This window comes from Pteropus vampyrus, unplaced genomic scaffold (assembly GCF_000151845.1).
Source record: "Pteropus vampyrus isolate Shadow unplaced genomic scaffold, Pvam_2.0 Scaffold329, whole genome shotgun sequence".
Taxonomy (NCBI): domain Eukaryota; kingdom Metazoa; phylum Chordata; class Mammalia; order Chiroptera; family Pteropodidae; genus Pteropus; species Pteropus vampyrus.
This window is the reverse complement of record NW_011889110.1, coordinates 90,258-114,579: the sequence shown is the minus strand read 5'-3', so window position 1 is coordinate 114,579 and position 24,322 is coordinate 90,258. Positions and strand designations below refer to the sequence as shown.

At 36.0% G+C, this 24,322-nt stretch overlaps 1 protein-coding gene and 1 pseudogene across 20 annotated transcripts in view; both read left to right on the top strand.

Annotated features, from left to right (window-relative positions):
* The window catches only part of LOC105304106 (olfactory receptor 6B1), a 98,170-nt gene that overhangs the window by 6,191 nt on the left and 67,657 nt on the right, over window positions 1–24,322 (top strand). For 3 of the 20 annotated variants that reach the window (XM_023522070.1, XM_011378076.2, XM_023522068.1), the window contains 2 exons: window positions 6,981–7,035; window positions 10,385–11,988. The exons of 12 other annotated variants lie outside the window; for them this stretch is intronic. In XM_023522070.1, coding sequence (XP_023377838.1) covers window positions 6,981–7,035; window positions 10,385–11,345 — 1,016 coding nt within the window. In that variant the 3' untranslated portion in view covers window positions 11,346–11,988. Of the gene's footprint in view, window positions 1–6,980; window positions 7,036–10,384; window positions 11,989–24,322 lie in introns of those variants that run through there. 5 more of the 20 variants (XM_023522077.1, XM_023522075.1, XM_023522086.1 and 2 more) reach the window with 4 other exon arrangements.
* Window positions 18,706–18,824, top strand: LOC111730705 (annotated as a pseudogene).

The following is a 24,322-nucleotide window of genomic DNA, read 5'->3' as shown; positions in this document are numbered from 1 at the left end:
AAAACCTTGTAAGTATAAAATTAAGTTTTAAAAGCTATATACTTTTATGTGTTGAAAGTGAAGAAATCAAAGCCAGAGTAATAAATACAAAATGAAGCTCCCACCACCCCCCACCCCAACAATGAAGACTTAAAGCCCAGTTGAGAAAGAGGTTTTAATTAGGTCCGATTAACCACTTTTCCCTAAAAGACTATCCCAAAGAATTCATTCCTGCATCAAAAACCTGTTTATCTGAGGCTTGACAGGAGCTCCACACTTTATAGGTTGTCCATCATCTGTGCTTTAATCTCAATTTGCTGAGCACATCTGACCAAAATACTATGACCTCTTGTGATACCATAATCATTTGCAGTTGTCATCTGAAACTCATGCTCCGTTTTCAGCAAAAGGCTCCATATGCTGAGTGTTTTCTTGAATACATTCCTTTTTTTTGCTCTAACTTCAACCTGACTTTTCACTGAGAATTCTGATTCCCTTCATCTCTCTCAAATACAGACCCTTTGCCTCCCATTTTTCCGCTAATACTGGGTAGGCAGGTAAAGAGGGTATCTTTCTTGATGCTCTGCCACTTCCATTGCTTTTTTACTTTAAATACCTTCAGCTTCTTTGAAGCACATGCTATCAAACTATAGCACCATCATCCCTTCTTTTCTTCATTTACTATCTATCCTCCTTGTTTTAAAACTGCTTTACCACTAATTCTGTCATCACATGGAAATTTCTGCATCTGTGCAGGAGATCCATTTGGCATCATGGCCTCTCAGTTGAGTTCTATCTCCTTCCTGTGTTTTTGACCACTAACCCACTCTGTCACCCACTTCTGTGATGGTACCCTAGACCTTTCTGTTGCCAATAATCATGTTGCCTCTAACATCTCCATATCAGGGACCCCACTGTGACTGCTCGCTCCAATTTTTATCTTTCCAGTTCATATCATGTAGTCTTATCACTCCACCAGATTTTGACCCTGCCATGACCTCTACTACCTTAACACATTTTTCTCATCTATACTTTGTCTTATTTCCCCTCTTACCCAGCACAGGTTCCATGCCCATTTGTATGATCACTCCTTACGAGTATACTCTGTGGTAATCTCAAGGATATTGCATCTGCAGCTAACTCTCCTCTCCTACATCCAGAAGCAGATTTACCATGAAGCTAATAAACTTAAGCTTCATGGGATTTTACTTACATGAGGTCCTCCAAGGTACATGGTTATGTGTTTTTGTTTTGTAAATATGCCTTGTGAAAATTTTCAAAATTAAGAATTTTAATTGCAGTTGGTTGGGCTAATGTCACTTCCCATTCTTACCTTCCATTTTTCATACTTACCCTAGAGGCAGGTAATACTAGAGAGGCTGTGAGCATTTTGGGGATCCAACTAATGGAAAATTGAGTTGAGGTACTGAATTCATTTTCTTGAGCTGCCATGTCAAAGTGCCACAAACTGAGTGGCTTAAAACCACAGAAGTTCATTCCCTCATAGTTCTGGAGGCTACAAGTTACATCAGGATGTCAGTAGGGACATGCTCCCTCTGCCGACTCTGGGAAAGAATCATGCCTTACCTCTTCTGGGTTCTGGTAGCCCCAGATGTTCCTTGGTTTGTGTCAGAATAACTCCCGTCTCTGTTTACCTCTGTCTCCACACGGCTTTCTTCTCTATATGGCTCTTTGTGTCTTCTCTTCTTATAAAGGCACCAGTCATTGAATTTTGAGCCTACTCTAAATCCAGGATGATTTCACCTCAAGAACCTTAAGGAATGACATCTGCAAAGATCCTATTTCCAAATAAGGTCACATTCTGAGGTTGTGGGCAGACATGTATTTTGGGAGGACGACAATCAAACCAGTGTAGGTACACTTGGTTTGAATTCAGTAAGACACATTTTAACATGATTCACAGTCCAATTTATTGCTAGTCACACAGGTTGGCTTTCAGGAATGGCTTTCAAGAATACTACTATTCACTGTGCCTCAGCCAGTGTCATTAATGGAAACGAGTGTTAGTCTGTGGAAAGTTCTTCCAAATCTTATTGCTTACTTGAAAGAGATTTAATAAACAAATAGGTACAAAACAAAGTAATTAAAATAATTAATATAAAAAGAGGCAGAAATGGGAAGCAAAGAACAAATGAGGCAAAATGGAAGCAAATAGCAAGATGGTAGGTTTAAATGCAAGTTTATCTGTAATAACGTTAATGAAAACTGCCTAAGCATAGTAATTAGAAGGAAATCATGTAGGATAAAAACAGATTCAGTGCTGTAGGCGTTTAAAAAATAGATTCAATTATGTGCTCTCTACAGTCAATTTATTTTTAATATAAAAACATAGATGGATTAAAAGTAAAAAGATAAAAACGACATACCATGCAATGCTAAAATCAGAAAGTTAGAGTGTATTAACATCAAATGAAGTAATCAGAAGAATAAAGAATATTTCATAAAAAATAAGATTATATAATGATAAGTGTTGATTAATCAAGAAGACATAAATATTCTAATCTAATAGAGCTATAAATACATAAAAAGTACATAGACAAATTCACCACTATTATTGGAGATATTAACATAACTTTCCAGTATTTGATAGATCAAATAGATAAGAACCAATAGATACAACATCTTTGAAACAACCTGACCTAATTGAAAGTTTTAGAACACTTCATCTAGCAACAGAAGAATACAAACGTCAACACCTGTAAAATAATTGAAATCATTTGAATATTTTGTCTGAACATAATGGAATTAAATCAGAAATAAGTAAGAAAAGGACCTCTGAAAAATCCCAAATATGTGGAAACTAAACCCTCTTTATTCTTTTAAGTAATCTATAAATCAAATCAAAAAGGAGATTAGAAAAATATTTTGAATTGAATAACAAGGAAATACAACATATAAAATTTGTACCTGAAGTGGAGCTTACAGGAGATTTTAAAGCATTAAATGCTTATGTTAAAAATGTCTCAAATCAATGACTCAAGCTATACCTTTAAGAAACTAGAGAGAGGAGATCAAATTAAACACGTAAAATGCAGAAGGAAAAAATAGATCTGCAGAATATTTGAGAAATTCAATGTAACCCAAATTAGTTTCTTTCAAGTTTAATCACATTGAAAATCTGTAGTTAAGACTGACCAAGAAACAAAGAGAAAAAACACAAATAACAATATTAAGAATTAAAGAGACACATCTTTACAGATTCTACAGACATTAAAAAAATACTAAGGCAATATTTTTAATAGAGTTACATCAGTCATTTTAAGAACTTAGATACCTGGAAAGTAACTTTCGAAGAACAAATAGCTACCTGGAAAATAACAGACTACCAAAGCCCTCATAAGAAAAAAGTAGGTAGCTTGAAAATTATCTATGAAAGAAATTACAGTTAAAAATATTCCCACGAAGAAAACTTCAGGTCCAGGTAGCTCCACTAATAAATTCTACCAAAAGCGATACATAATACTAGCTCTATACAAATGTCTAGAAAATATAAGAGGACGTATTTACCACATCATTTCATGGAGCCAGAATTACCTCACACCAAAACCAAACCACAAGACATTATGAGAAAGGAAAACCAGAGACCAAAACCCTTCATGAACAGACACACAGCAGTTCTAATAAAATATTACCAAATCCAGTAATTCACAAAAATATAATAGATCATGGCCTTGGGGAGTATATGCAAGGAATGCAAGTTTGGTTCAGCATCCAAAAATAAATCAGTGCAGTTTATTCTATCAATAGATTAAAACGATAATTATCTTGATAGATGCAAAAAAGGTTAATCAACATTAATTTATAACAAAGATCTTTAAAAACTAGATATAGAAAGGAGCTTCTTAACTTGATAAAGGGTTTATATAAATGACAGCTAAAATATACTTAAGGGTAAAAGATTGAATAATTTTCCCCTTGAGATTGAGACTAAGATCTGGGTGTTCATGCTCATCATTTTTCTTCCACTGAAAGTTGTAGCCAAAGTGATAAGGCCAGAAGAAGAAATAAAAGGAATGCAAATTAGAAAGAAGCAAAATCATTTTTATCCTCAAGCAGCATTATCATCTACATAGAAAATCCCAAAGAATCTATAATAAAGGTCCTAGAATTAATAAAAAAGACTGGCAAGATTGAAAGATGCAAAGACAGTATATAAATAAATATATAAATATATATGTACATATAAATTTATGTGTATAAATACATGTAATATATAAATATATAAATAAATGCATATATGTTATATAGTATGTGTATATATACAGTTGACCCTTGAACAATGGAGAGTTAGGAGTGCTGACCCCTTGCACAGTCAACAATTCATGTATAGTTTTTGACTCCCCCAAAACTTAATTACTAATAGCCTATTGACCAGAAGCCTTACCAGTAACGTAAATAATCGATAGCACATATCTTGTATGTTGTAAGCATTGTATACTGTATTCTTAAAGTAAACTAAGGAAAATAGAATTATTAAAAAGTCATAAAGAAGAGAAAATACATTTATAGTATTGATTGAAAAAAAAAATCCACACAAGTGGATCCATGCAGCACAAACCTGTTTTGTTGGAATATATATTCATTTTAATGATGTTTCAGTAAATATGACTGAAAATGGTGGAGCAGGGAAGCCTAGACTCACTCTCTCTCTCTACAAAAACAACTAATAAACTGGCAAAAATCTTTCAAACTCTGGAATTTAGTAAAAAATTGACAACAAAGATGGGAAAGATTAATGAAGAATGAAGCTGCTGCATTGTGATAACATAATGCTGGGTGTTTCAGTTGCCCACCTGTCACCCCCCACCTCCCAGATTGGTGACAGTCAAGGTGACAGCCCACATTTCTGGTTCAGGTTGCTATCCAAAAATAGCAATAGCAAAATTTTCAAAATAATTTTGGTGGAGCATTTTAGCTTAGCTGGCAGTCACCTGAAGGACTGCCATAAAAGTTTACCTTGTTTCTGTGACTCAGCATTTTCAGGGCTGGAATGGCTTCTCAGCAGCCAAAGTACTGGTCACAGCAGCCTGAGGCTAGGGATAATAGTGGTGACAAGCAACAGGCAGACTGAAAAGACTGGGAAGGAAGTGGTTGGAGAAGGACATAAATGGGAGAATAAGGCTTTTTAAAACTTCGGGTCTATACTGGGGAATTGAGAAAGCCAAATGCATGCCCATGGCTGGGTACAGGCTTAGAAAAATCTTGAATGAACCCTAAGATTTTACCCCTGGGTGACCTTTAGAACAGACCCAAACAGAACCAAATGTCTAAGTGGTGAATAGATAACAAACTGTGATAACATCTATATACTGGAATACTACTCAGCAATAAAAAACAAACCAAACAAAAACCTGCCCCTTACGGTTAAAAAACATGGGCATAACACAGAAGACCAAAAAAAAAAAAAAAAAAAAGTCAAAGGATATCAGGACCTGAGGGACAGCATGACAGTGAGTTCCCTGGGTTTTCTGATTGCTTCTCTTATATCCTAGACAGGGATCTTCAGAATTCTCCAGGCTGGAACTACCAACAGATATAGAAAACAGATCCAAGAAAAGCCTATATAGTTGAATTCTAAGATAAGACAGTATCACTGTGTAATAGAATATAGCCAGTTTGTATCTGTTCAACATCTCCAACCTATTTAGAGTTCTTTGTTTGAAATTTGGGCTCAAGATATCTTGTATGAAGCGTCACAACCACAGTAATTCATAGAACTTTTTGGAGAAGTGCACTCCCCTTTTCAGTCTCCTTGGCAACTGCCACCACGCAGGTGACCAGAACGTCATTAGTGCAACTGTTTGGTGGACACTGTAATTTTATTTTTATTAATGGCTACCACATCACAATATACTTAAAATCCCTGTTGGAAAATTGTGCATAATATCAAATTACACATTCTAGAGGGTGTCAGTTTTTCTGGGACTTTGAGATAAATCAGTGCCTGAAATTTGAAAGAAGTACCTTATTTTTATTTGCTGCAGTTTGGTTTTCATGCTTCAGCCCTATAGAGAAACTGTATTAAAGGCTGCTTAGTTATCAGAACCAAGTTTGGCAGACTGAATTGTTTACAACTGTCAATATTTCCATTTACCATCTTATGAAACCACAGTGAATTTGACAGCTTTTCTGTGAGGGTTGCTGCAGAGTTCAGCAGGTTATAGAAAAGTGATGTTTAGTGAACTAGAGTTAAGTCCAAAAATGTAAAATATTGGTCAAGTGGCTCCCAAAGGCAGCTGACAAAGTAATGATGATCCCATCATGATAAATTTATTTAGCACACAATTATGGCACAAGCATTTATGACAAAAAATTTAATTAAAAAATTTACTAAAGTGTAACAAGATAAGTACTTTGAGTATTAATATCTTTTTGAGCACTGATAAAACTCCTGTTTCAAGTAAGCTGAAGATTGAATAATAATTGAAAATACGTTAATAGATTTAAAGGTAGTAATTTTTTCTTCTTTATATTTCAACAAAGAATGAATTCAAATGTGTTTTTTTCCCAAAGCATGTAGCCATAAGTAGATTTTTGCCCGTATAGAACTAGTATTATATAACACAAACCAGACTGCCACAGTAGGCAAAGAGAAATTTTTCATGGCTCCCACAGAGACCTCAACTGCCATCGTCAAGGTTCTTTTCTCTTGGGTTTTGGCAGAGATGGAAGGAAAGTCTTGAAACTATATAAAGCCCTCAGAATCCAAAGATCTGTGCAGCTTGGTGTGCCTGAGACCACTGTAGCTTTCTGCAGGCAGGCGATGGGTGTTCTGGCCCCAGGGTGCTCGGAGAACCAGCCTGGTGCCACATCAAGTACCACTGTGGTCCCAGTGCCTATAGCTCGCCTCTCATCTACTGCTGGCTGTCAGTTTGGAAGCATTTGGGTAATCTGTGCCCATTCACTCCTTCTAGGTTTAGAGAGTGGGTTCCTCCCATCTGTTCAACACTTGAATTTTTCTTCTCTAATTCCTATTTTAGAACCAGTGAAGACTTTTTTTTCACATTCCACCCCATTAGAGGCTGCTGAGCCAAGGTAAGTGTTCCCTCTTAGAGCATCACTTTCTGCCTATGCAGGCAGCTCTGTTCCAGGCTCTTATGGCACAGCAATGTTTAAATCCTAAACATTTAATTCTGTAGTCACATCTTTTCCCTCTATCCAACCTCTGTTCTTACTTATCAGTCAGGGTGATTGATAGTCTCATCTTTTGAACTCTTAAATGCAGCTAGGTATGTAGTGAGCTGAGGGAACACACTCCCTCTACTACTTTTGAGGGGCATCTCTTCGTGTTGTATCAGAAATAAGTGCCCAGATTCTGACTTCAACCTGCAGATCCTTGCCATGGCTTCTGGCTTTCTGTACTGCAGGCTGCCGCGTCTTCCCAGCATTTCCTTCGTGATAGTGCTTACAACGACTGCTGCTGTTGTAGCAGGAATGAAAGTTATATTTTCATAAAATTTGAATTACTTGGAACCTACAGACAAAATTATGCAGAATCCAGACAAAATTAAGGGAAAGCGCACAAATGACAGGCACAGTAATAGAAGCAGCTATGATATTTGATCTTAGATCAATGGTAAAAATCTGTACAAGGGGTAGCAGGTTTGATTACACTATAATGGAGTAGAAACTATTATGACTGAGAAAAAAGTCAATTTTATGGTAAAATAATACACTGACAAATACAGTTAATTCCTCCTTTAGTATGCAATAATTTAATGCCTGTGCAGTCTTCATTTAGCTGATAAGGAATAGGGAAGATCTTTTGGTGTTCAGCTTCCTCTAGGAGTGCAAAGTAACTTGTGTAATTTGTGAGCAGCTATGTCTAAATGTCTATTTTTTTTAACAGTCATAACTGGGGTGGTTTTTCTCTTTGTATGTCTTTAAGTGTCTGCTATGAGAGTGTCTTCCAACTAGTCTCTCAATCTCTGGTTTAGCAGCCCTGACCCATCCAAACCCACACCCATGTCAAAAGCCAGGGTGATAGGATGTTTAAATCATCTAAAAAACATTCAGTGATTACTTATTGTCTGTACCACAGGATAGTTTTTAAATGCTTTCATATTTGATATGAAGGTTTCCATGATCTGGCCCTTGACACTATTTTAGTCTCTCTTTCTCTCCCTCCATCCCTTTTCACTCTTACTCACTTGTAATTTGTCCACTCAACACAGCAATCAGGCCATAATGAGTTGCTTCCCTGAAAATTCCAGGCTGTTTCATACCTCCATGCCTCTGTTCCCTCATTCATCTGCCTAACTGCCTCATCCTTTTTCTTATTTATAATTCAAGACCCAGTCCAATAATTATCTCTTCTCTGATGTATTTACCAAGCATTTCTATCTGTTCATTTCTCTTTTGCATGTCTGGTTGAATATGTATCTCTGTCATATGCCCAGGCTCCTATGGACTTGGGCTTATCATTATAACTTGTGCCTATACGAAATTTCAGTAGGATTAGAGAACATTTCCTAAAATAGTCAGAAATTTTCAATGTAAAAAGAGGTGGTGAGTCCAAAATCTGGTATTCTTCATCTCTGTATGACAGCCTAATGGTTATGAGCCTATCTTTGCATTCAGACAGACCTTGGCTTTTTTTTTTTTTTAATCTATAACTTAGAAATGGTAATCTAAGTCAGTGTCTTCTATGGAATTAAATTAACAATAACTCATTAGTATTGTAGTGTGTATTAAGTGGGATAGTGTGTGAAAAGTACTTAGCAAACTTCCTGGCACCTAGTAAGTGCTCAAAAGATTATTGTTAGAGAATTTTCTGGACTGATTGCTTAGGCTTCACATTAAAACTAATCAAACCATAACCCTACCAAATTCTTGCCCAATGTCGTGTCCTCAGCTGTGAGAAGGATGCCTGTAAACATCTCAAGTTTTCCCCATTTTAGTAAATGGTATCACTTTCTGTAATAAGGTTATATATGAGATTCCTCCTTGATTTCTCTTTTTCCTTTACCCACATATTCAATCCATTCACTTAATGTTAAAGATTCTTCTAAAATGTATATTATATCAGCCCACTTCTCTGTAACCACTGTAGTAGTCAGGGTTACCGTTGACTTCTCTGAATAGCGCCCAGTGAGTCTCACAACTCCCACTCTTATTTCCATGGAGTCTTTGGCGATGACAGAGTTATCTTTCCAGTGCAAAAATCATACCATGCCCATATTCACCTTCATTTGCTCCTCACTGTATTTAGAACACTATTCAAATCCTTTATTACAACCCATGAGGCCTTGCACATTTTGGCCCTGCCCACCTTTCCTACATGTTCCTCTGCGCCCTCCCCATCCATCACTGCACAGCAGTGGTCGCCTCATTTCAGAGCAGCAGTCTTTCAGCTCAGCTCTTCAAAGGGCTGGGGCCCTGGAACCCTTCTCTGCCTGAAGGTCACTCCTCCTTGGTCAGAGGACTTTCCCTGATCATATCAGCATCATTTTGTTTTCTAAAAACTTCATAGAAAATGTCTCAAATTTTATTATATATTTCTGTCTTTGTTTATTTTTTAAAAAAATACCCAGAGACTCTCACCCCCACCTGCAGGAATGGAAAGCTTTCTGAGAAGAAGCCCATATTTCTTTTCCTCCCACTCTACTTGGTTCATAGCATTTACTTCTCTCCCTAATACTGCCCATACCTACCTTTTTAATGCTCTATTATGGGGTAAGCGCCCCTTCACATTTATTGTTATTTATAGCTCAGATAAAATTTCATTTACATTATTTCATTTGGGTTTTGATTCACAGAAATATAAGCTGAATGAATATTAATATTTACTATTTACAGAGGAGGAAATTGGGTTTCAGAGAGGATAATATTTCAAGGTGATATAACAGACATGGTCCAAGTCTTTAATACTGAAAAGCATGACTCTTCCCATCTCACTTTCTCATGTACCTCACCGTTGATGACAGCTATGACTCCATCTCCATGGATTGCAGAGAAAAAGAAAGTAATAGCAGGTGAGGGATATCTGAGTGTTAAGGAAGGACTTCCAGAGCTCTGGGTAGATGATGAGATAGGTGTATTCTTTGTAACTGGCGAGGTAACATGGGACGTGGAGGTTTGCCATTGTTAAATTCAGGGAAGGTCGTGAAGGACAGTATAGGATGTTAGACAGTGCATGGGCTTTAGACTTAGACTTGAATGTGATACCACTCTAAGACTCAGTTTATTCATCATATAATAAATATATAAAGAGGCTATGTGTGAATTAAGTTACATTATGTGCATAACGTATCCAGTGTATGGACTACCCTATAATATATTTTTACTAAATGATGTTTGTTACTGTTATTGCTAGTCAGGGAAGGCAAAAGGTGGAAGATTCTAACCGGACCATGGAGCCTGACAAAGTGATTTTTTTCTCCAGGAGAGCTAAGCCCTGTGTCTCTAATATGGAAGTGGAGAACCAGACAAGAGTCACCAAGTTTATTCTGGTGGGGTTTCCTGGGACCTGGGGCATGCGTGCAGCTGTGTTTCTCATGTTCCTCATGGCCTATATTTTGACAGTGGCTGAAAATGTCATCATCATCCTATTGGTGCAGCAGAACCGGCCGCTGCACAAGCCTATGTACTTCTTTCTGGCCAACCTGTCCTTCCTGGAAACCTGGTACATCTCAGTTACTGTACCCAAATTGCTGTTTAGTTTTTGGTCTGTGAGCAATAGCATCTCCTTCACCCACTGTATGATACAGCTTTACTTCTTTATTGCGCTCATGTGCACAGAGTGTGTGCTTCTGGCTGCCATGGCCTATGACCGTTATGTGGCCATCTGCCGCCCACTCCACTACCCCACCATTATGAGCCATGGGCTCTGCTTCCGCCTGGCTTTTGCTTCCTGGGCCATTGGCTTTGGCATCTCCTTGGCTAAGATCTACTTCATCTCTCGCCTCAGCTTCTGTGGCCCCAATGTCATCAATCACTTCTTCTGTGACATCTCTCCAGTACTTAACCTCTCCTGCACAGACATGTCCATAGCTGAGTTGGTGGACTTTGTCCTGGCGCTGGTCATCTTCCTCTTTCCTCTGTCTATCACGGTCCTGTCCTATGGATGCATTCTGGCCACTGTTCTACGCATGCCCACAGGAAAGCAGAAAGCCTTCTCTACTTGTGCCTCCCACCTCGTGGTGGTCACCATCTTCTATTCTGCCACAATATTTATGTATGCCCGGCCCCGAGCCATCCACGCCTTCAACATGAACAAAGTCATTTCCATCTTCTATGCCATTGTCACCCCTGCTCTCAACCCTTTCATTTATTGCCTAAGGAACCGAGAGGTCAAAGAGGCTCTGAATAAACTAATCTATTGCCAGGCCATCCGATCCGACTAGTCTATTACAAATGATAAGAAAGAAATGACTTGATTTGGTGCCTGATCTTTCATTCACTGTCCTTTCTTTTTTAATGCCTCAGCTGTATATGACTGATGTTACTAGAATATCACAACACCCCCGTCAACCATAGGCTCTTGGTTGTGTCCTGAGGTCTGTATCTGTGTATGTTGTCTGTGCTTTACAAAAATGCCCTTGTATAGAGGATTCTCTTTGGCTATGACCCAAAATGGGGTTTCTAAGACTGTGAGTAATTCTAAACTGAGTTAAGTGGGGGAGAGATATGGCAGCGTATGAGTTACCTTTTTGGGGATCTAGCACACGTTAAGGGCTTGGAAGCCAACAGATTGGTGATGGCTCCCTGACTTCCCAGCTTCCTAACTGAGACAGATGTAGCAGCTTCCCCAGCAGTCCCATTCAGGGTGTTGAGCTGGGAATCAGTCTTGGTAGCAGAGACTGGAGACTTCTCCTCTAGGCCTTTCAACTCTTTTTGTTAGCACCCAGTTTCCTGTATGAAACACCTTTCTGTTTCAGATAGCGAGAGTGCTTTCTGTTATCTGTATGTGAACAATGCCTTATACAATTATATTTTGTCTTCCAATGTAACTTATGCAGTTGCTTTGTATTGACTTTCTCATTTCCCTTCTACATGTCACAATGTGTTTGTATCCTTTAGTGGATGAGCAAATAAACGATAAGTAAATAAATATCATCAAATATATTATTTGCTGAATGAAACTTGCCCTCATCAGTCAGCTTTTCTTCTGAGCTCAATGTTCTCTCATTCCTCTTCATTTTTCTTTTATTTCCCCTGGCCTTCACTTTCTCACCATATACCTCATATACAAGCAATGAGCCTAATTTTAGGATTTGACAGATTTTCATTTTATGCCACAGTGACTCTCAACTCTCTCACTTGTTTATCTGACACTTTCTGACACCCATGTATGCTAGTCCTTTCTTATCAAACCATGCCCACACACCCACAGAAGGTTATATAGATATGTCCTCTTTGGTTCATTGTTCTGCCAGTGACAAACATATCTATACTTTAAGCCATATTCCATATAACATGCCAGTGTCAGCAGGAATTTAAATATTTCTTCGGAATAGTTAAAAATAGAATAGCTTTTAGCATTTGCAGCATCTTTCATCTAAGAGCGAATAACATTTTCAAGAATGTTTTCTCTCTTGCAGAGGAATTAGGTGGAATTCTTTGCTATGTTTTATAAACTTTGAGAACAGAAGCTTAAGGAAGTAAATAATGTACATTCACAGACAGTAGGGAGCTGAGGTCAAAAGCCTGGGTGTCCTGATTCTGAGCCCTGGGTCCGTCCTTAGCTCGTGGATCTCCCCAGAGAGAGAAAAACACTTCTTCAGCAAGCAGAGTTTGGAAGTAAATTGTACAGGGACATGGTTGGAATCATCAATTACTATACCTGGAGAACGATTAGTAAAATAAAAATGAAGAAATGTGAAGTTTAGTCCTCAGGAAAGAAAAGAAAGATAAAAGGCAAGCCTATCTCACTTTAGAGAATGTACAACGAAGTGGTTGTGAATATATATATTTCTATTTAAAACTCAAACATCAAAAGAAAAGTGATTATTTTCTGAGACAATTCATGTGAAAACATAGTGGCACAGGCATGTAGGGCTATGAAATAATGTGCACGGGAAAGCAGACAAAGACGTATTCAGCAGGAATAAGTAAAGGAGGCATGGAAAGAACTGACTGGCTATCGACAATCTAAGTTTTAGTCCTAGATATATTTTTATCACGTGGCCTAGGAAAAACCATATAAACTTTCTGAGACACTAATACTTCATATGTAAAATAGGAATAGTAATACTTGCTCTGCCTCCTTCACACATGGTTATGAGGATCAACTGACGTGATGCAAAAGACCTTGATTGAGATCTGGGCCAGTGTAAGATCAAAGCAGGCTGAAACTTCGCTCGGGCTTATGAGGGGAAACCAGCTGAGAAGGCTGTCCAGGCCTGTCTTAAACCATCGCACACTGACAGCTCTTCATACCTAACCTGGGAGACTCCAAATATCAAGGTTGTTAGTTTCTTTATTATTTCTCATAAATGGGTTGGCGAGAGAGTGGAAGTAATATTTCTTCATAAACTCTATTAAATTGTATTTCAAAGTGCAGATGGGAATCAATGTAGCCTTGACCTCTTTGTGAGAACACCTAACTGCACAGGCTGAGTAAAATAAAGGGTACAGAGCAGACCAGGGTAGCCTTTGCAGAGAGATGATTTACAGCAGTATAATGGATACATACACATAGAATTTGTAAGGTGAGACACATAAAGCAACTTAGAAGTTTTGGGTCAGTGTTCTTGGGGTTCGGTAACCATGATATAGACTTTGTAGTCAGCTCTAGTGGTTCACCTAGAGATTAAGCCCTCAGGATTTAGTTATCACCAACTAAACTCATTAGGAAGTTCATAAAATGAAATAAAAATATGTTGATTACACATATAATATATTTTTGAGTGACTAAAACTAATTCATTCAAGTAATATTTGTTGAGTATCTACTATATATTAGGCACCATTTTAATTGGTAGGGGTACATAATAACAAAACACAAAAATTTGTCACCCTTACAGGTTGGAACAAATATCAGGCAATATATTTGTACGTACGTAATACATATAAACATACCTATAGTGGGTTGGATGGTGGCTCCCCAAAAGATATATCTTCAACTTGGTTTACTGGTTTAAAAAAAGGGTCTTAAAATATAATTCAGGATCTTGAAATAAGACCATCTTGGATTATCTGGGTGGGCACTAAATCCAATGACAAGTTCCTAATGAGAGAAGGGGGCATTGGTAAGATGTTATAATTTTGCAGCCTAATTAGAGGAGTCGAACCAAAGCTGATATGGCTTATTGGACTGTAAAAAGTTTGCCAGGCTTTTATCTAACTCAGTTACCTTATTTTGGTATTTCTTTCCTGGCTGACTATGAATTTCTGTTCCTGAATGCTGTTGGAACAATTTCTTTTGTCTTCCTGCTGTTTCTCTCACTAACAAGTTAAATAAATATTGGCATGTATTCATTTGTCAGAGAGTAGGGGCAGTGGGACAGGGCAGGGCAAGGCAACTGTTGAATAAGCAGCGTGGTGATGGTGTGTGACGGGGAGTACTTTACAAACAGTGGTCTGGGAAGGCCTAGGACGAGGCAGCACTGTACACAAAATCTGAATGATGGGAGGGAGCAGATCATGACAAGTATAGTGTATGACTGAAAAGCACAGTCTCTGGGGCTGTGTACACTTGGGCAAGCTTAATCTTTCTGTGCCTCAGTTTCTTCATAGGCTAATAATCGTACCTATCCCATTGCATTGTTTTGAAGATTAAATAAGTAAGCATAGGTAAAGTACTTTGATTAGTGCTCAGAATTGAATATATGTTCAATAAAGTATGTATTTTTTTATTTGGGACAAAATCTTTATAGGCAGAACAAATATTTAGTGTAGAAGCTTATAGTGAGAACTAGAGTAGCATGTTCCATGAAGAAGGCTAATAATGCTGGAAGTAAAATAAAATTGCAGTGTAATCTAATTTAGACAGTTATACTAAGGAAATGCATACCTATAGAAATAACTAATGGGATGCTCATTACAATGTTGTTTATAAAAGAAAAAAAAAAAGAAAACCCCAACATGTTAAAAAAAAGTTAATAAGTAAAGTGGATAAAGTAAAATGTTGCATGTCCTTATGGAAAATGTAGCTAAAAAAATGACATAGTAAGTGGCTTGTAATATATGTTATCATGTGAAAAAATAGTTTGCAAATAGGTACTTACAAAAACATTTACAGAATAATCCCATAAAAATGCATGCCTATGTGGCATATGTATACTTACATGAAAAGAAGAAAAAGGAGAAAGCATTGATAAGTTTAGGGATGCGGAGGTGAGAGAAGATGGATCAAATATTAATCAAGGTTTAATAGTCCAACAGAGTTTCAGAGAACTGAGGCAGCTACCTCTTAAACCTGCTTCTTATATTTTGTACTAGGATATTATATCTAGGCAGAATAACAAGGAATGTTAAAATATATACAGAATGATTTTCCTTTTTTTCTTTTGTTCACTGCCAGATTCTTCTGAGGTCCAGAAACACCTGTGGGATGGGCTAGTTATGACTCCATAAGTGTGTACATAGGGAAAACATGTCATATTGAAATATGAGATTTAGGTATTTTAAGATTTCTGACGTATGACAGAGTTTGCATGAAGGCTGGCTGAGATTTATTTGCTGTGAGAAATTACGAAGCATTGAACAGCAGGGCAAAACCTGTGGATCAGATCAATTTCATCAACCTTGCCTTTTGCTCTGAAGGTTGTCATGGTGATGGTAGGGCTCAGACCTGAGAGTCTGCCAAAACAGCTATTATAAGTTTACATAAAACAGAGTTAACATTCAGAGCATTTCCCTTTTGATTCATATTTAGACTGAGACACTGAAATATTTCTACTATGTGCTGAGACTGTATGATCAATAATAATTGAATAAGAAAATAATCATAAGGTATAGATACAAAATTTAAGAAGTATTTTTCTAGATAGATAGCAGGAGTTTTATATTTCTCCTTTATACCCTGGTCTTCCTCCTTTTTCACTTACCTCATATTTTCTACTTTTTTTTTGTTTAATAAATGCTGAATTGCTTGTTTCTAAGATAAAATAATCCACCCTGTCTAAATTAAAATGCTAATGTACACTGTCATACTTGCCTTTAAAACATGTCAGTGTTTCTCTCTACCGTCTACAAAGGTGGGGTCATAAGCTCTCTGAGATGTGTTCCTGCCTCTGCTTCCAGCCTTAGCACCTGCTTCTCCAGCATCAGTGCCCGATCCTCCCACCAGCACTTTATGTTCTCAGTTTTCTTGTCGTTTCTAAAGTATGCCATACTGTTTCATGCCTCTTTGTCTTGTTTAGGCTATTTCCTGGACTTAAAACATCCTTCCATCCACAGGTATGTGATTAGTTTTTTTTTTTTCCTCCATCTAATTCAATTTAGGGATTACTTCCTCCAGGAACCTTACCAACTAGTGCCTCCTTGTCCTGCCAGAGGCACAATTAATATCCTGTTTTCTCTTCTCTGAGCTCCAAGGAGCAGGAATCTTGTCTTACTCATCTTTATGCTCCATGTTCGATTAACATGGTTGATTTAAACTGAACTGAATTAAGGGAGAATTAGTGCTTCTGAGAAAAAGGAAAGGGACAAAGAAGTCTCCTTGAGCCATGCAGGGTATTTCTCCAATACTACCCTAAATGTCTTGAAAAGGTTCCTTAAAAGAAGAATATAAAAAATCTACACAGTTCTGTAGCTATTACTAACAGACTCAGCAAAGACTACATGAATTACTTGCTTTAGATGGTGCTGCAATCATACTTGCTCAGCAGATTAAGTAGCTTTTTAAATCAGCAAAGATGTAGCATGCTACAAAAACAGGATTTGGGAGCTGCTGCTATTACTGAGCAGAAGAAAACCCAAATTTATTGGGAGAGAAGCTGTAGTGTCAGTTTCTAAAACTCAAGGTGTTTGGAATTAATGATTTTTAATTCCTTTATAACTCACAAAAAAATTCCAGTTTTTCCCAGTTATTTTTTAGCTACTAATCTTTGTTCTTATTTCTTTGACTTTCATTTCAGTTCATCCTTTGCTAAGATCACTGATGCCTTAAATCCTTCATCACTGTAACCATCGTTCATTTTCAAGCTGTCATGTGAATATGCAGTCATATCTCTTCAACCAGTAGCCCTATGTTGTTTCTCTCATTCTCTTCAAATATCCACACCACCAGCAGATGTATCTTTTTTTTAAAAAATTACTCTATTAAGGTATAATTGACATGTAAAAAGATGTACCTAGTTAATGTATACAACTCAATGAGTATATACGCATGAAACTGTCACCACCATCAAGGTGATAGGCATATCCATCGCCTCCAAAAGTTTTTTACTGCCCCCTTTATTATTGTTATTAATTAATGTTATTTTTGTAATAAGAGCAATTAACATACGGTTTATACTCTTAGAAAGTTTTAAGTATACAATGCAGTACTGTTAGCTATAGGCGCTGTGCTGTGTAGATCTCCTGAACTTATTTTTTTTTGCATTACTGAAACTTTGTACCCTTTGACCATCAACTCTCCATTTCTCCCTCCAGTTCTTGTCAATTACCATTCTACTCTCTGCTTCTATGAACTAGATTATTTTAAATGACCTCATACAGTCTTCTTCTGAGCAGACACAACTTTTACAAACACAGCTCTGATTATGAAACTCTGTAGAAAGTCTTCTATTTTGTCCCATTAGCTACTAAATAAAGTTCATAGATTGGCATTCAGTATCCTCCACTGTCTGCTTGAACATGCTTTTCTTTTTTATGTGACATAGAAAATTGAACTCATAACCCAAAATTCATCTAAAATACCCCAATTTCCATGAAGACCAATGCTCATTTCCACAGCTGAAAGTAGTGTTCGCAAGCTCTGAATGTTCCCATTTTTCACTTGTATGTGGCTTTTAAAAATTGTAGGTCTCATTTTCCTTGAAAGAGCATCATGTGTGATTTGTCTTTCTGTAGCCACAAACATTGTCATATTGTTGTGTACAGAGCTGTACACAGTAAATATTTGTTAAATAAGATATTTTGGATTGATTTCATAAACGTTACACTAAATATTTTTAGGAGCATGCTCATTAAATTATTACCAAATACCTGTCCAGTGAACAAATTAGAAAAAAAATCTATGATTCTCTATATTTTATTTCACAAATTATAACTGTTACACATAACAGACTACTTTTCCTGATCACTCATTTTTGCAACTCATTTAAAAAAGTCAATTTTCTCAAGTAGTGTTTGGTGTTGGTACCATCTAGTGGGAAGTATGAGCAATGCTCAATAATTAAATTGACATTGGACAGTTAGTCTGAGACAGGCCTTTGAAGATCGTCGGGTCTAACACTCTTCATTATACAAATTTATAAACTGAGATTTTGAAAATTTAAGTTTCTCAAGGTCTGCGTAAGGCAGAGCACCTAATATGTGAACTAAACTGATGGGCTACTGCGAATTGTATGGTTCAGAAATGCACCTCATTTACCACTGACTTGGAGACATAAGATAAATTGATATGTAAAAGATGGCAATAAAACATTTGAATTATTTAATATGAGTAAATAATTTAAAGGAAAGTGAAAATAGTATGGAAAACTGTTACGTAATTCAAAATGTAGCTCTGATGACAAAGACTCTGATGTGAAAGACGTAGGTGAAGAGTTATAATAAAATTGAGGCACGAAATTAAGTTAGAAAGAATTATGTAGTTTACGGCCATACCACCCTGAACAAGCCTGATCCCGTCTGATGTCGGAAGCTAAGCAGGGTCAGGCCTGGTTAGTACTTGGATGGGAGACCACCTAGGAAGACCAGGTGCTGTAGGCTTAAAAAATAAGGAATTGTAAGCTGACAAGGTCCTTGCAATTTATGAGGTCAACCGAGGGTTGCCTCACCTAAAAAAAAAAAATTATGCCTAAATCATTCATTATTGAATAGTATATGTGATTGAAAAAAGTGTAATTAAATAAATTAAACAGATGCATAAAAAGAGAGGAGGAGATAATGAGGCTGTTTGCTTGCTTTTTGCATTTATTGAAATTTCTTTGTCTTGACCATTTCTATATGTCCTATATTCCTCACATTTCTACAACATATGTTCCTTTTAATAAGAAACATATGTTGAAATAATAAGAAAAATAATAAGAAAAATACACTATTTCGAAGCTGAAAATTGTAAAAATATCTTTGCATTTTACTTTGTAAAAAAGTTTATGCATTTACATGTTTTAAAATTCAAAAGTATATAGTGAAAAAGTTTCCCTTGCCTCTTATGTCTTGGGAATGAATTTGGATTTCTGGAAGATATAACAGTATGAAGCAAGAGATATACATCCAATTTTACTATTTTCTAGTACATTTAATAGTTTCAGTGCATTTATGTGTAATCCATCTTCGCTTCACTGATTTGAGATACATTTTCATCATAACTAAAATTCCAATATATATTTATTTCCAGTTTTTTAATTCTGATCCATTATATATCTCTCTAGTCATCAACCAGTAACACATTGTTTAATTATGAAAAATTTTATTTAATTTGAAAATACAAAAAGGCTGATCTTCAAAACACTTAACAAAATTGGTATAGAAGGAAAGTACCTTAACGTAATAAAGGCCATGTATGACAAACCTTCAGCCAACATTATACTTCATGGTGAAAAACTAAAAATCTTCCCTCTAAGATCAGGAACAAGGCAAGGCTGTCCACTATCGCCACTCTTATTCAATAAACATTGGAGGTCCTAGTGAGTGCAGTCAGGCAAGAGAAAGATATAAAAGGCATCTAAATAGGAAATGAAGAAGTCAAACTGTCACTATTTGTGGATGACATGATTCTCTATATAGAAAACCCTAAAGACTCCACAAGAACACTACTGGAAACAATAAGCAAATACAGTAAAGTTTCTGGATACAAAAATCAACGTTCAAAAATCTATAGTGTTCCTATACTCTAAAATGAAGTGTCAGAAAAAGAAGTGGAAAAAATAATTTCTTTTGCAAGTGCAACAAAAAATAAAATACCTAGGAATAAATTTAACAAAACATGTGAAGGACCTATATAGTGAAAACTATAAGACCCTATTAAAAGAAATTGAAGAAGACATGAAGAAATGGAAAGATATTCCGTGTTCTTGGATTTGGAAAATCAACATAGTTAAAATGACCATATTACGTAAAGCTTTATACGGATTTAACTCGATCCACATCAAAATCCCATCGGCATTTTTTAAAGAAATAGAACAAAAAATCAGATTTGTATGGAAGCACAAAAGAGCCCAAATTGCCAAAGCCATCCTGAGAAAAACGAACGAGGCTGGAGGCATCACTCTGCCCAACTTCAAATTATACTACAAAGTGACAGTAATCAAAACAACATGATATTGGCAGCATAACAGACACACAGACCAGTGGACCAGAATTGGGAGTCCAGAAGTAAGCCCATATTTATATGGGCAAATAATTTTTGACAAAAGAGCCAAAAACATACAGTGGAGAAAGGAAAGCCTCTTCAATAAATGATGCTGGGAAAACTGGAAGGCCACCTGCAAAAGAGTGAAACTAGACTATTTTTTATCACCACACACCAGAATTAACTCAAAATGGGTTAAGGACCTGAATATAAGACATGAAACAATAAAGTGCATAGAAGAAAACATAGGAACTAAACTCAAGGACCTTGGACTTATAGAGGATTTTATGAATTTGACCTCAAAGGCAAGAGAAGTAAAAGCTAAAATAAATGAATGGGACTGCATCAAACTAAAAAGCCTCTGCTCAACAAAAGAAGCCATCAACAAGGTAAACAGACAACCATCCGAATGAGAAAGTACATTTGCAAGCAATGCATCCGATAAGGGCCTAATATCCAAAATATACAAAAAACTCAGTCAACTCAATAACAACAAAAAAGCAAATGATCCAATCAAAAAATGGGCAGAGGACCTGAACAGACACTTCTCCCTAGAGGACATACAAATGGCCAACAAATATATGAAAAGATGCTCAACATAGCTAGCTACTAGAAAAATGCAAAGCAAAACCACAGTGAGACACCATCTCACACCTGTTAGCATAGCTGTTATCAAAGGACAAATAACAAGTATTGGAGAGGATGCATAGAAAAAGGAACCCTCATACACTGCTGGTGGGACTGCATTTGGTACAGCCACTATGGAAAACAGTATGGAAATTTTTCAAAAAACTGGGTATTTACCCCAAAGACTTGAAAACTCATATCTGAAAAGATATTTGTACACCAATTTTCATAGCAGCATTATTCATGATGGCCAGGACACAGAAGCAACCGAAGTGTCCTATGATAGATGATTGGATAAAGTAGCTGTGGTACATACATACAATGGAATATTACTCAGCCATAAGAAGAGATGAAATACTGCCATTTGCGACAACATGGATAAACCTTGAGATAATCATGCTAAGCGAAATAAGCCAGACAGAAAAAGTTGAAACAGAGTCTCATGGACATGGACTATAGACTAGTGGTTACCAGAGGGTAGGGGGAGGGGGAAGGAGGGAAGTAGATGGGGTAAAAGGGGTCAAAAGTGTGGTTGACAGAAAGAAATCTAACTATGGGAGGTGAACACACAGTGTAAATTTATCTATCTATCTATCTATCTATCTATCTATCTATCTATCTATCTATCTATCTATCTATCTATCTATCTTATTGTTAGAATGTACAGCTGAAACTTACTGGATTTCGTTAATGTCACCATAAAAAATAAATTAATTAAAAAAAAAAGGCTGATCTACCTTGTAACTTTTCTTTTATAGAATTTTCCTGGTGGTTCATGATTTTTACTTTTCTGTATTTTAGCATCATCCTATCTAATTACAAAACAAATACTGTTGCTGCTTTGGGATTGCCTATTTACTGAATTGCTTAGGGGAGTTGGGATGTTTATAATGCTTCTTCCTATTCAAGAGTATGGTAATTTTTCATTAGATTAAGTTGTTGCATCACTAAGGAGTGTTTTAAAGTTTTCTTCACAGAGTGTTTACATGTTATATTAAATTTTTAAGGTATGGAGTTTCATTGTTCTTATCAGATAACTAGATCAGTTATCTAGTTTTTTCATTGTGTTTAGAAAATAGTGCCTATATTCTATGTTTTAAAATTAGTATTTTGGGGAGCTTGATATATGGCCCTTTTCATCCATTTTTTCCCTTTTTTTCTCTTTTTGGTGATGTTTTAGCATTTGAAAAGAAGATTTATTTTCTGTTTTCAGGATTCAGAGTCAGTGAAATATTAATTAGATGTACTTTATTAATTATGCTATTTTTAGTCCTCTAGATCTTAAATTGTTTCAGTGATCTGATATGGCTGGGCAAGGTGCACTAATGTCTTCTACCGCTTCTTTTTTCCTTGCCATTTTTAAGTAGCTTGTAGTTTTTGCTTTATGAAGGTTGGCCTTTTTTCATTTGAAGTTACATAGTTAAAACTATCATCTGTGTTTTGTTTCTTGGTGTTATCAATGCTGTTATATGATTTATTGATGCTTTATTGGCTCTACATTGAATCTTTTTTGATAGTAAGATTACAGCTTATACATTTGTGTTTTTGCTGTTTACCATTCCCTCACACTTTTCTTTCTTGATATTTTGGATTTCTCTGCTGTTACTGTTTCTTGTGAACAGCATAGAATTGAACTTTTTAAAAATCCAGTCTTAAAGTTCTTTTAATCAGTGAGTTTAAGACTATATTTATTGCTATGACAACGGTTTCTTTCTAAGGGTTATATTTTATATCTATAATTTCGTATAGCATCCTTATTCTTCTATTTCTTTGTATTGAATTTAATTACCTGTCAAAGGTAGGTAATTACCTACTATGAGCAATAATAAAATTTATATATTCTTTATCCTGCCTTCTTTCTCCCGCCTCACCTGACTTTCATTGATTTTATTATCATACTTGGTAATTACTTTCATCAATTAATTGTACTTATATCTCTTTTACTGATTTGTCATATTTAAGTGAAACACCAGTTCTCCTAACTATGAAAGGTAAGGGATTCAGCATTACACAATCTCCTCTCTTCTCCTCTCAACTTTTATTAATATTTGTTTTTACATTGTCAGAGCATATTTTAAGCATTTGAATTCTGTTCTACTACCTTAATCCTCATATTTATATTCATAGTCCTACAACTAAAAAAGATTCAGTGCTCACTGCCAATTCTTTTGCTATAGATTTTTAGGACCGATACTCTTTAATTCCTTCATTTTCTATACTGTTTGTGCCTTTGCATTTGTACAGCCATTCAGCTGGGTATAAAACTTGGATGATACTTTCTTTCCAGGAGGATTGTGTAGTTGTTGCTTCAAAAATTTTGAATATTGTTATGGAAATGTATACGTTCAAACTGATTCTTTTTGCTTTTAATAAGTAGATTTTTATTTTTTCCAGCTAACTTCATATTTCTTTATCTTTTTAACCTAGTAATATTAGTAGGATATATCATTATATAACCATCTGTGTCAGTTTCCCAGAGACTTAGTTTTTCTTTTTAATCTCTAGATTATGTATTTTTTTACTTGAGGAAAATTTTCTTGAATTATATTTTAAAATATTTGTATTTTATGACATATTTTCTAAAAATAAATATTAGCTCTCATATGCCTTTTTTCCATACCTTTTATTTTCCTACTACTTCATTTTAATTCTCAATTTTGATTTGATTATGCTTGCTTTTCTTATTTATATGTTTAGTATTCCTTAGTGTGTTTCCACCAGTGTCTCTGTTCTATTTTCCCCATTCCTATTTCAGCTTCATTTCTGGGATATTTTAATGTAGTTTTTTATTTCTGTTTTAAGCTTTGTTTCTCATACTTCACTTCTGTCAGCTACATCAACATATCTTTCCTAACTTCTTGATTCTCTGCAAAGTCTCGATTCTTTGCAGTCTTTTTGTTTTTGTAGAGAAAAGAACTTCATCAATTTTTAAAAAACATTATGGAGAAGTGCCTGGTTGCCATTTTCACATGTTGTGTTGGGATTTTTTTTTTTTGTATGTGAGGTTTTTTACCCACCGTTAAGTTTTCTAGGAAAGGTATTGGAAACTGCTTCTTCGGTAATGCCATTTGTGTGTGTGTGTGTGTGTGTTTGGCTGTGGTAAGCCTGAACGTGAGGGAGAAAATGGTAAGACCATGGAATTGACCCAAGAATGGTGTGTTTTTCAGGCGGTTTCAGTGAAAGGACAATAAGAATGAGATGATTTATTAAAAACATTGTTAAAATGATGGGACATGGGGTCTAAGCATGATAAGAAAATAAGTGAAAGCTAATAGAAGAAAAGGAG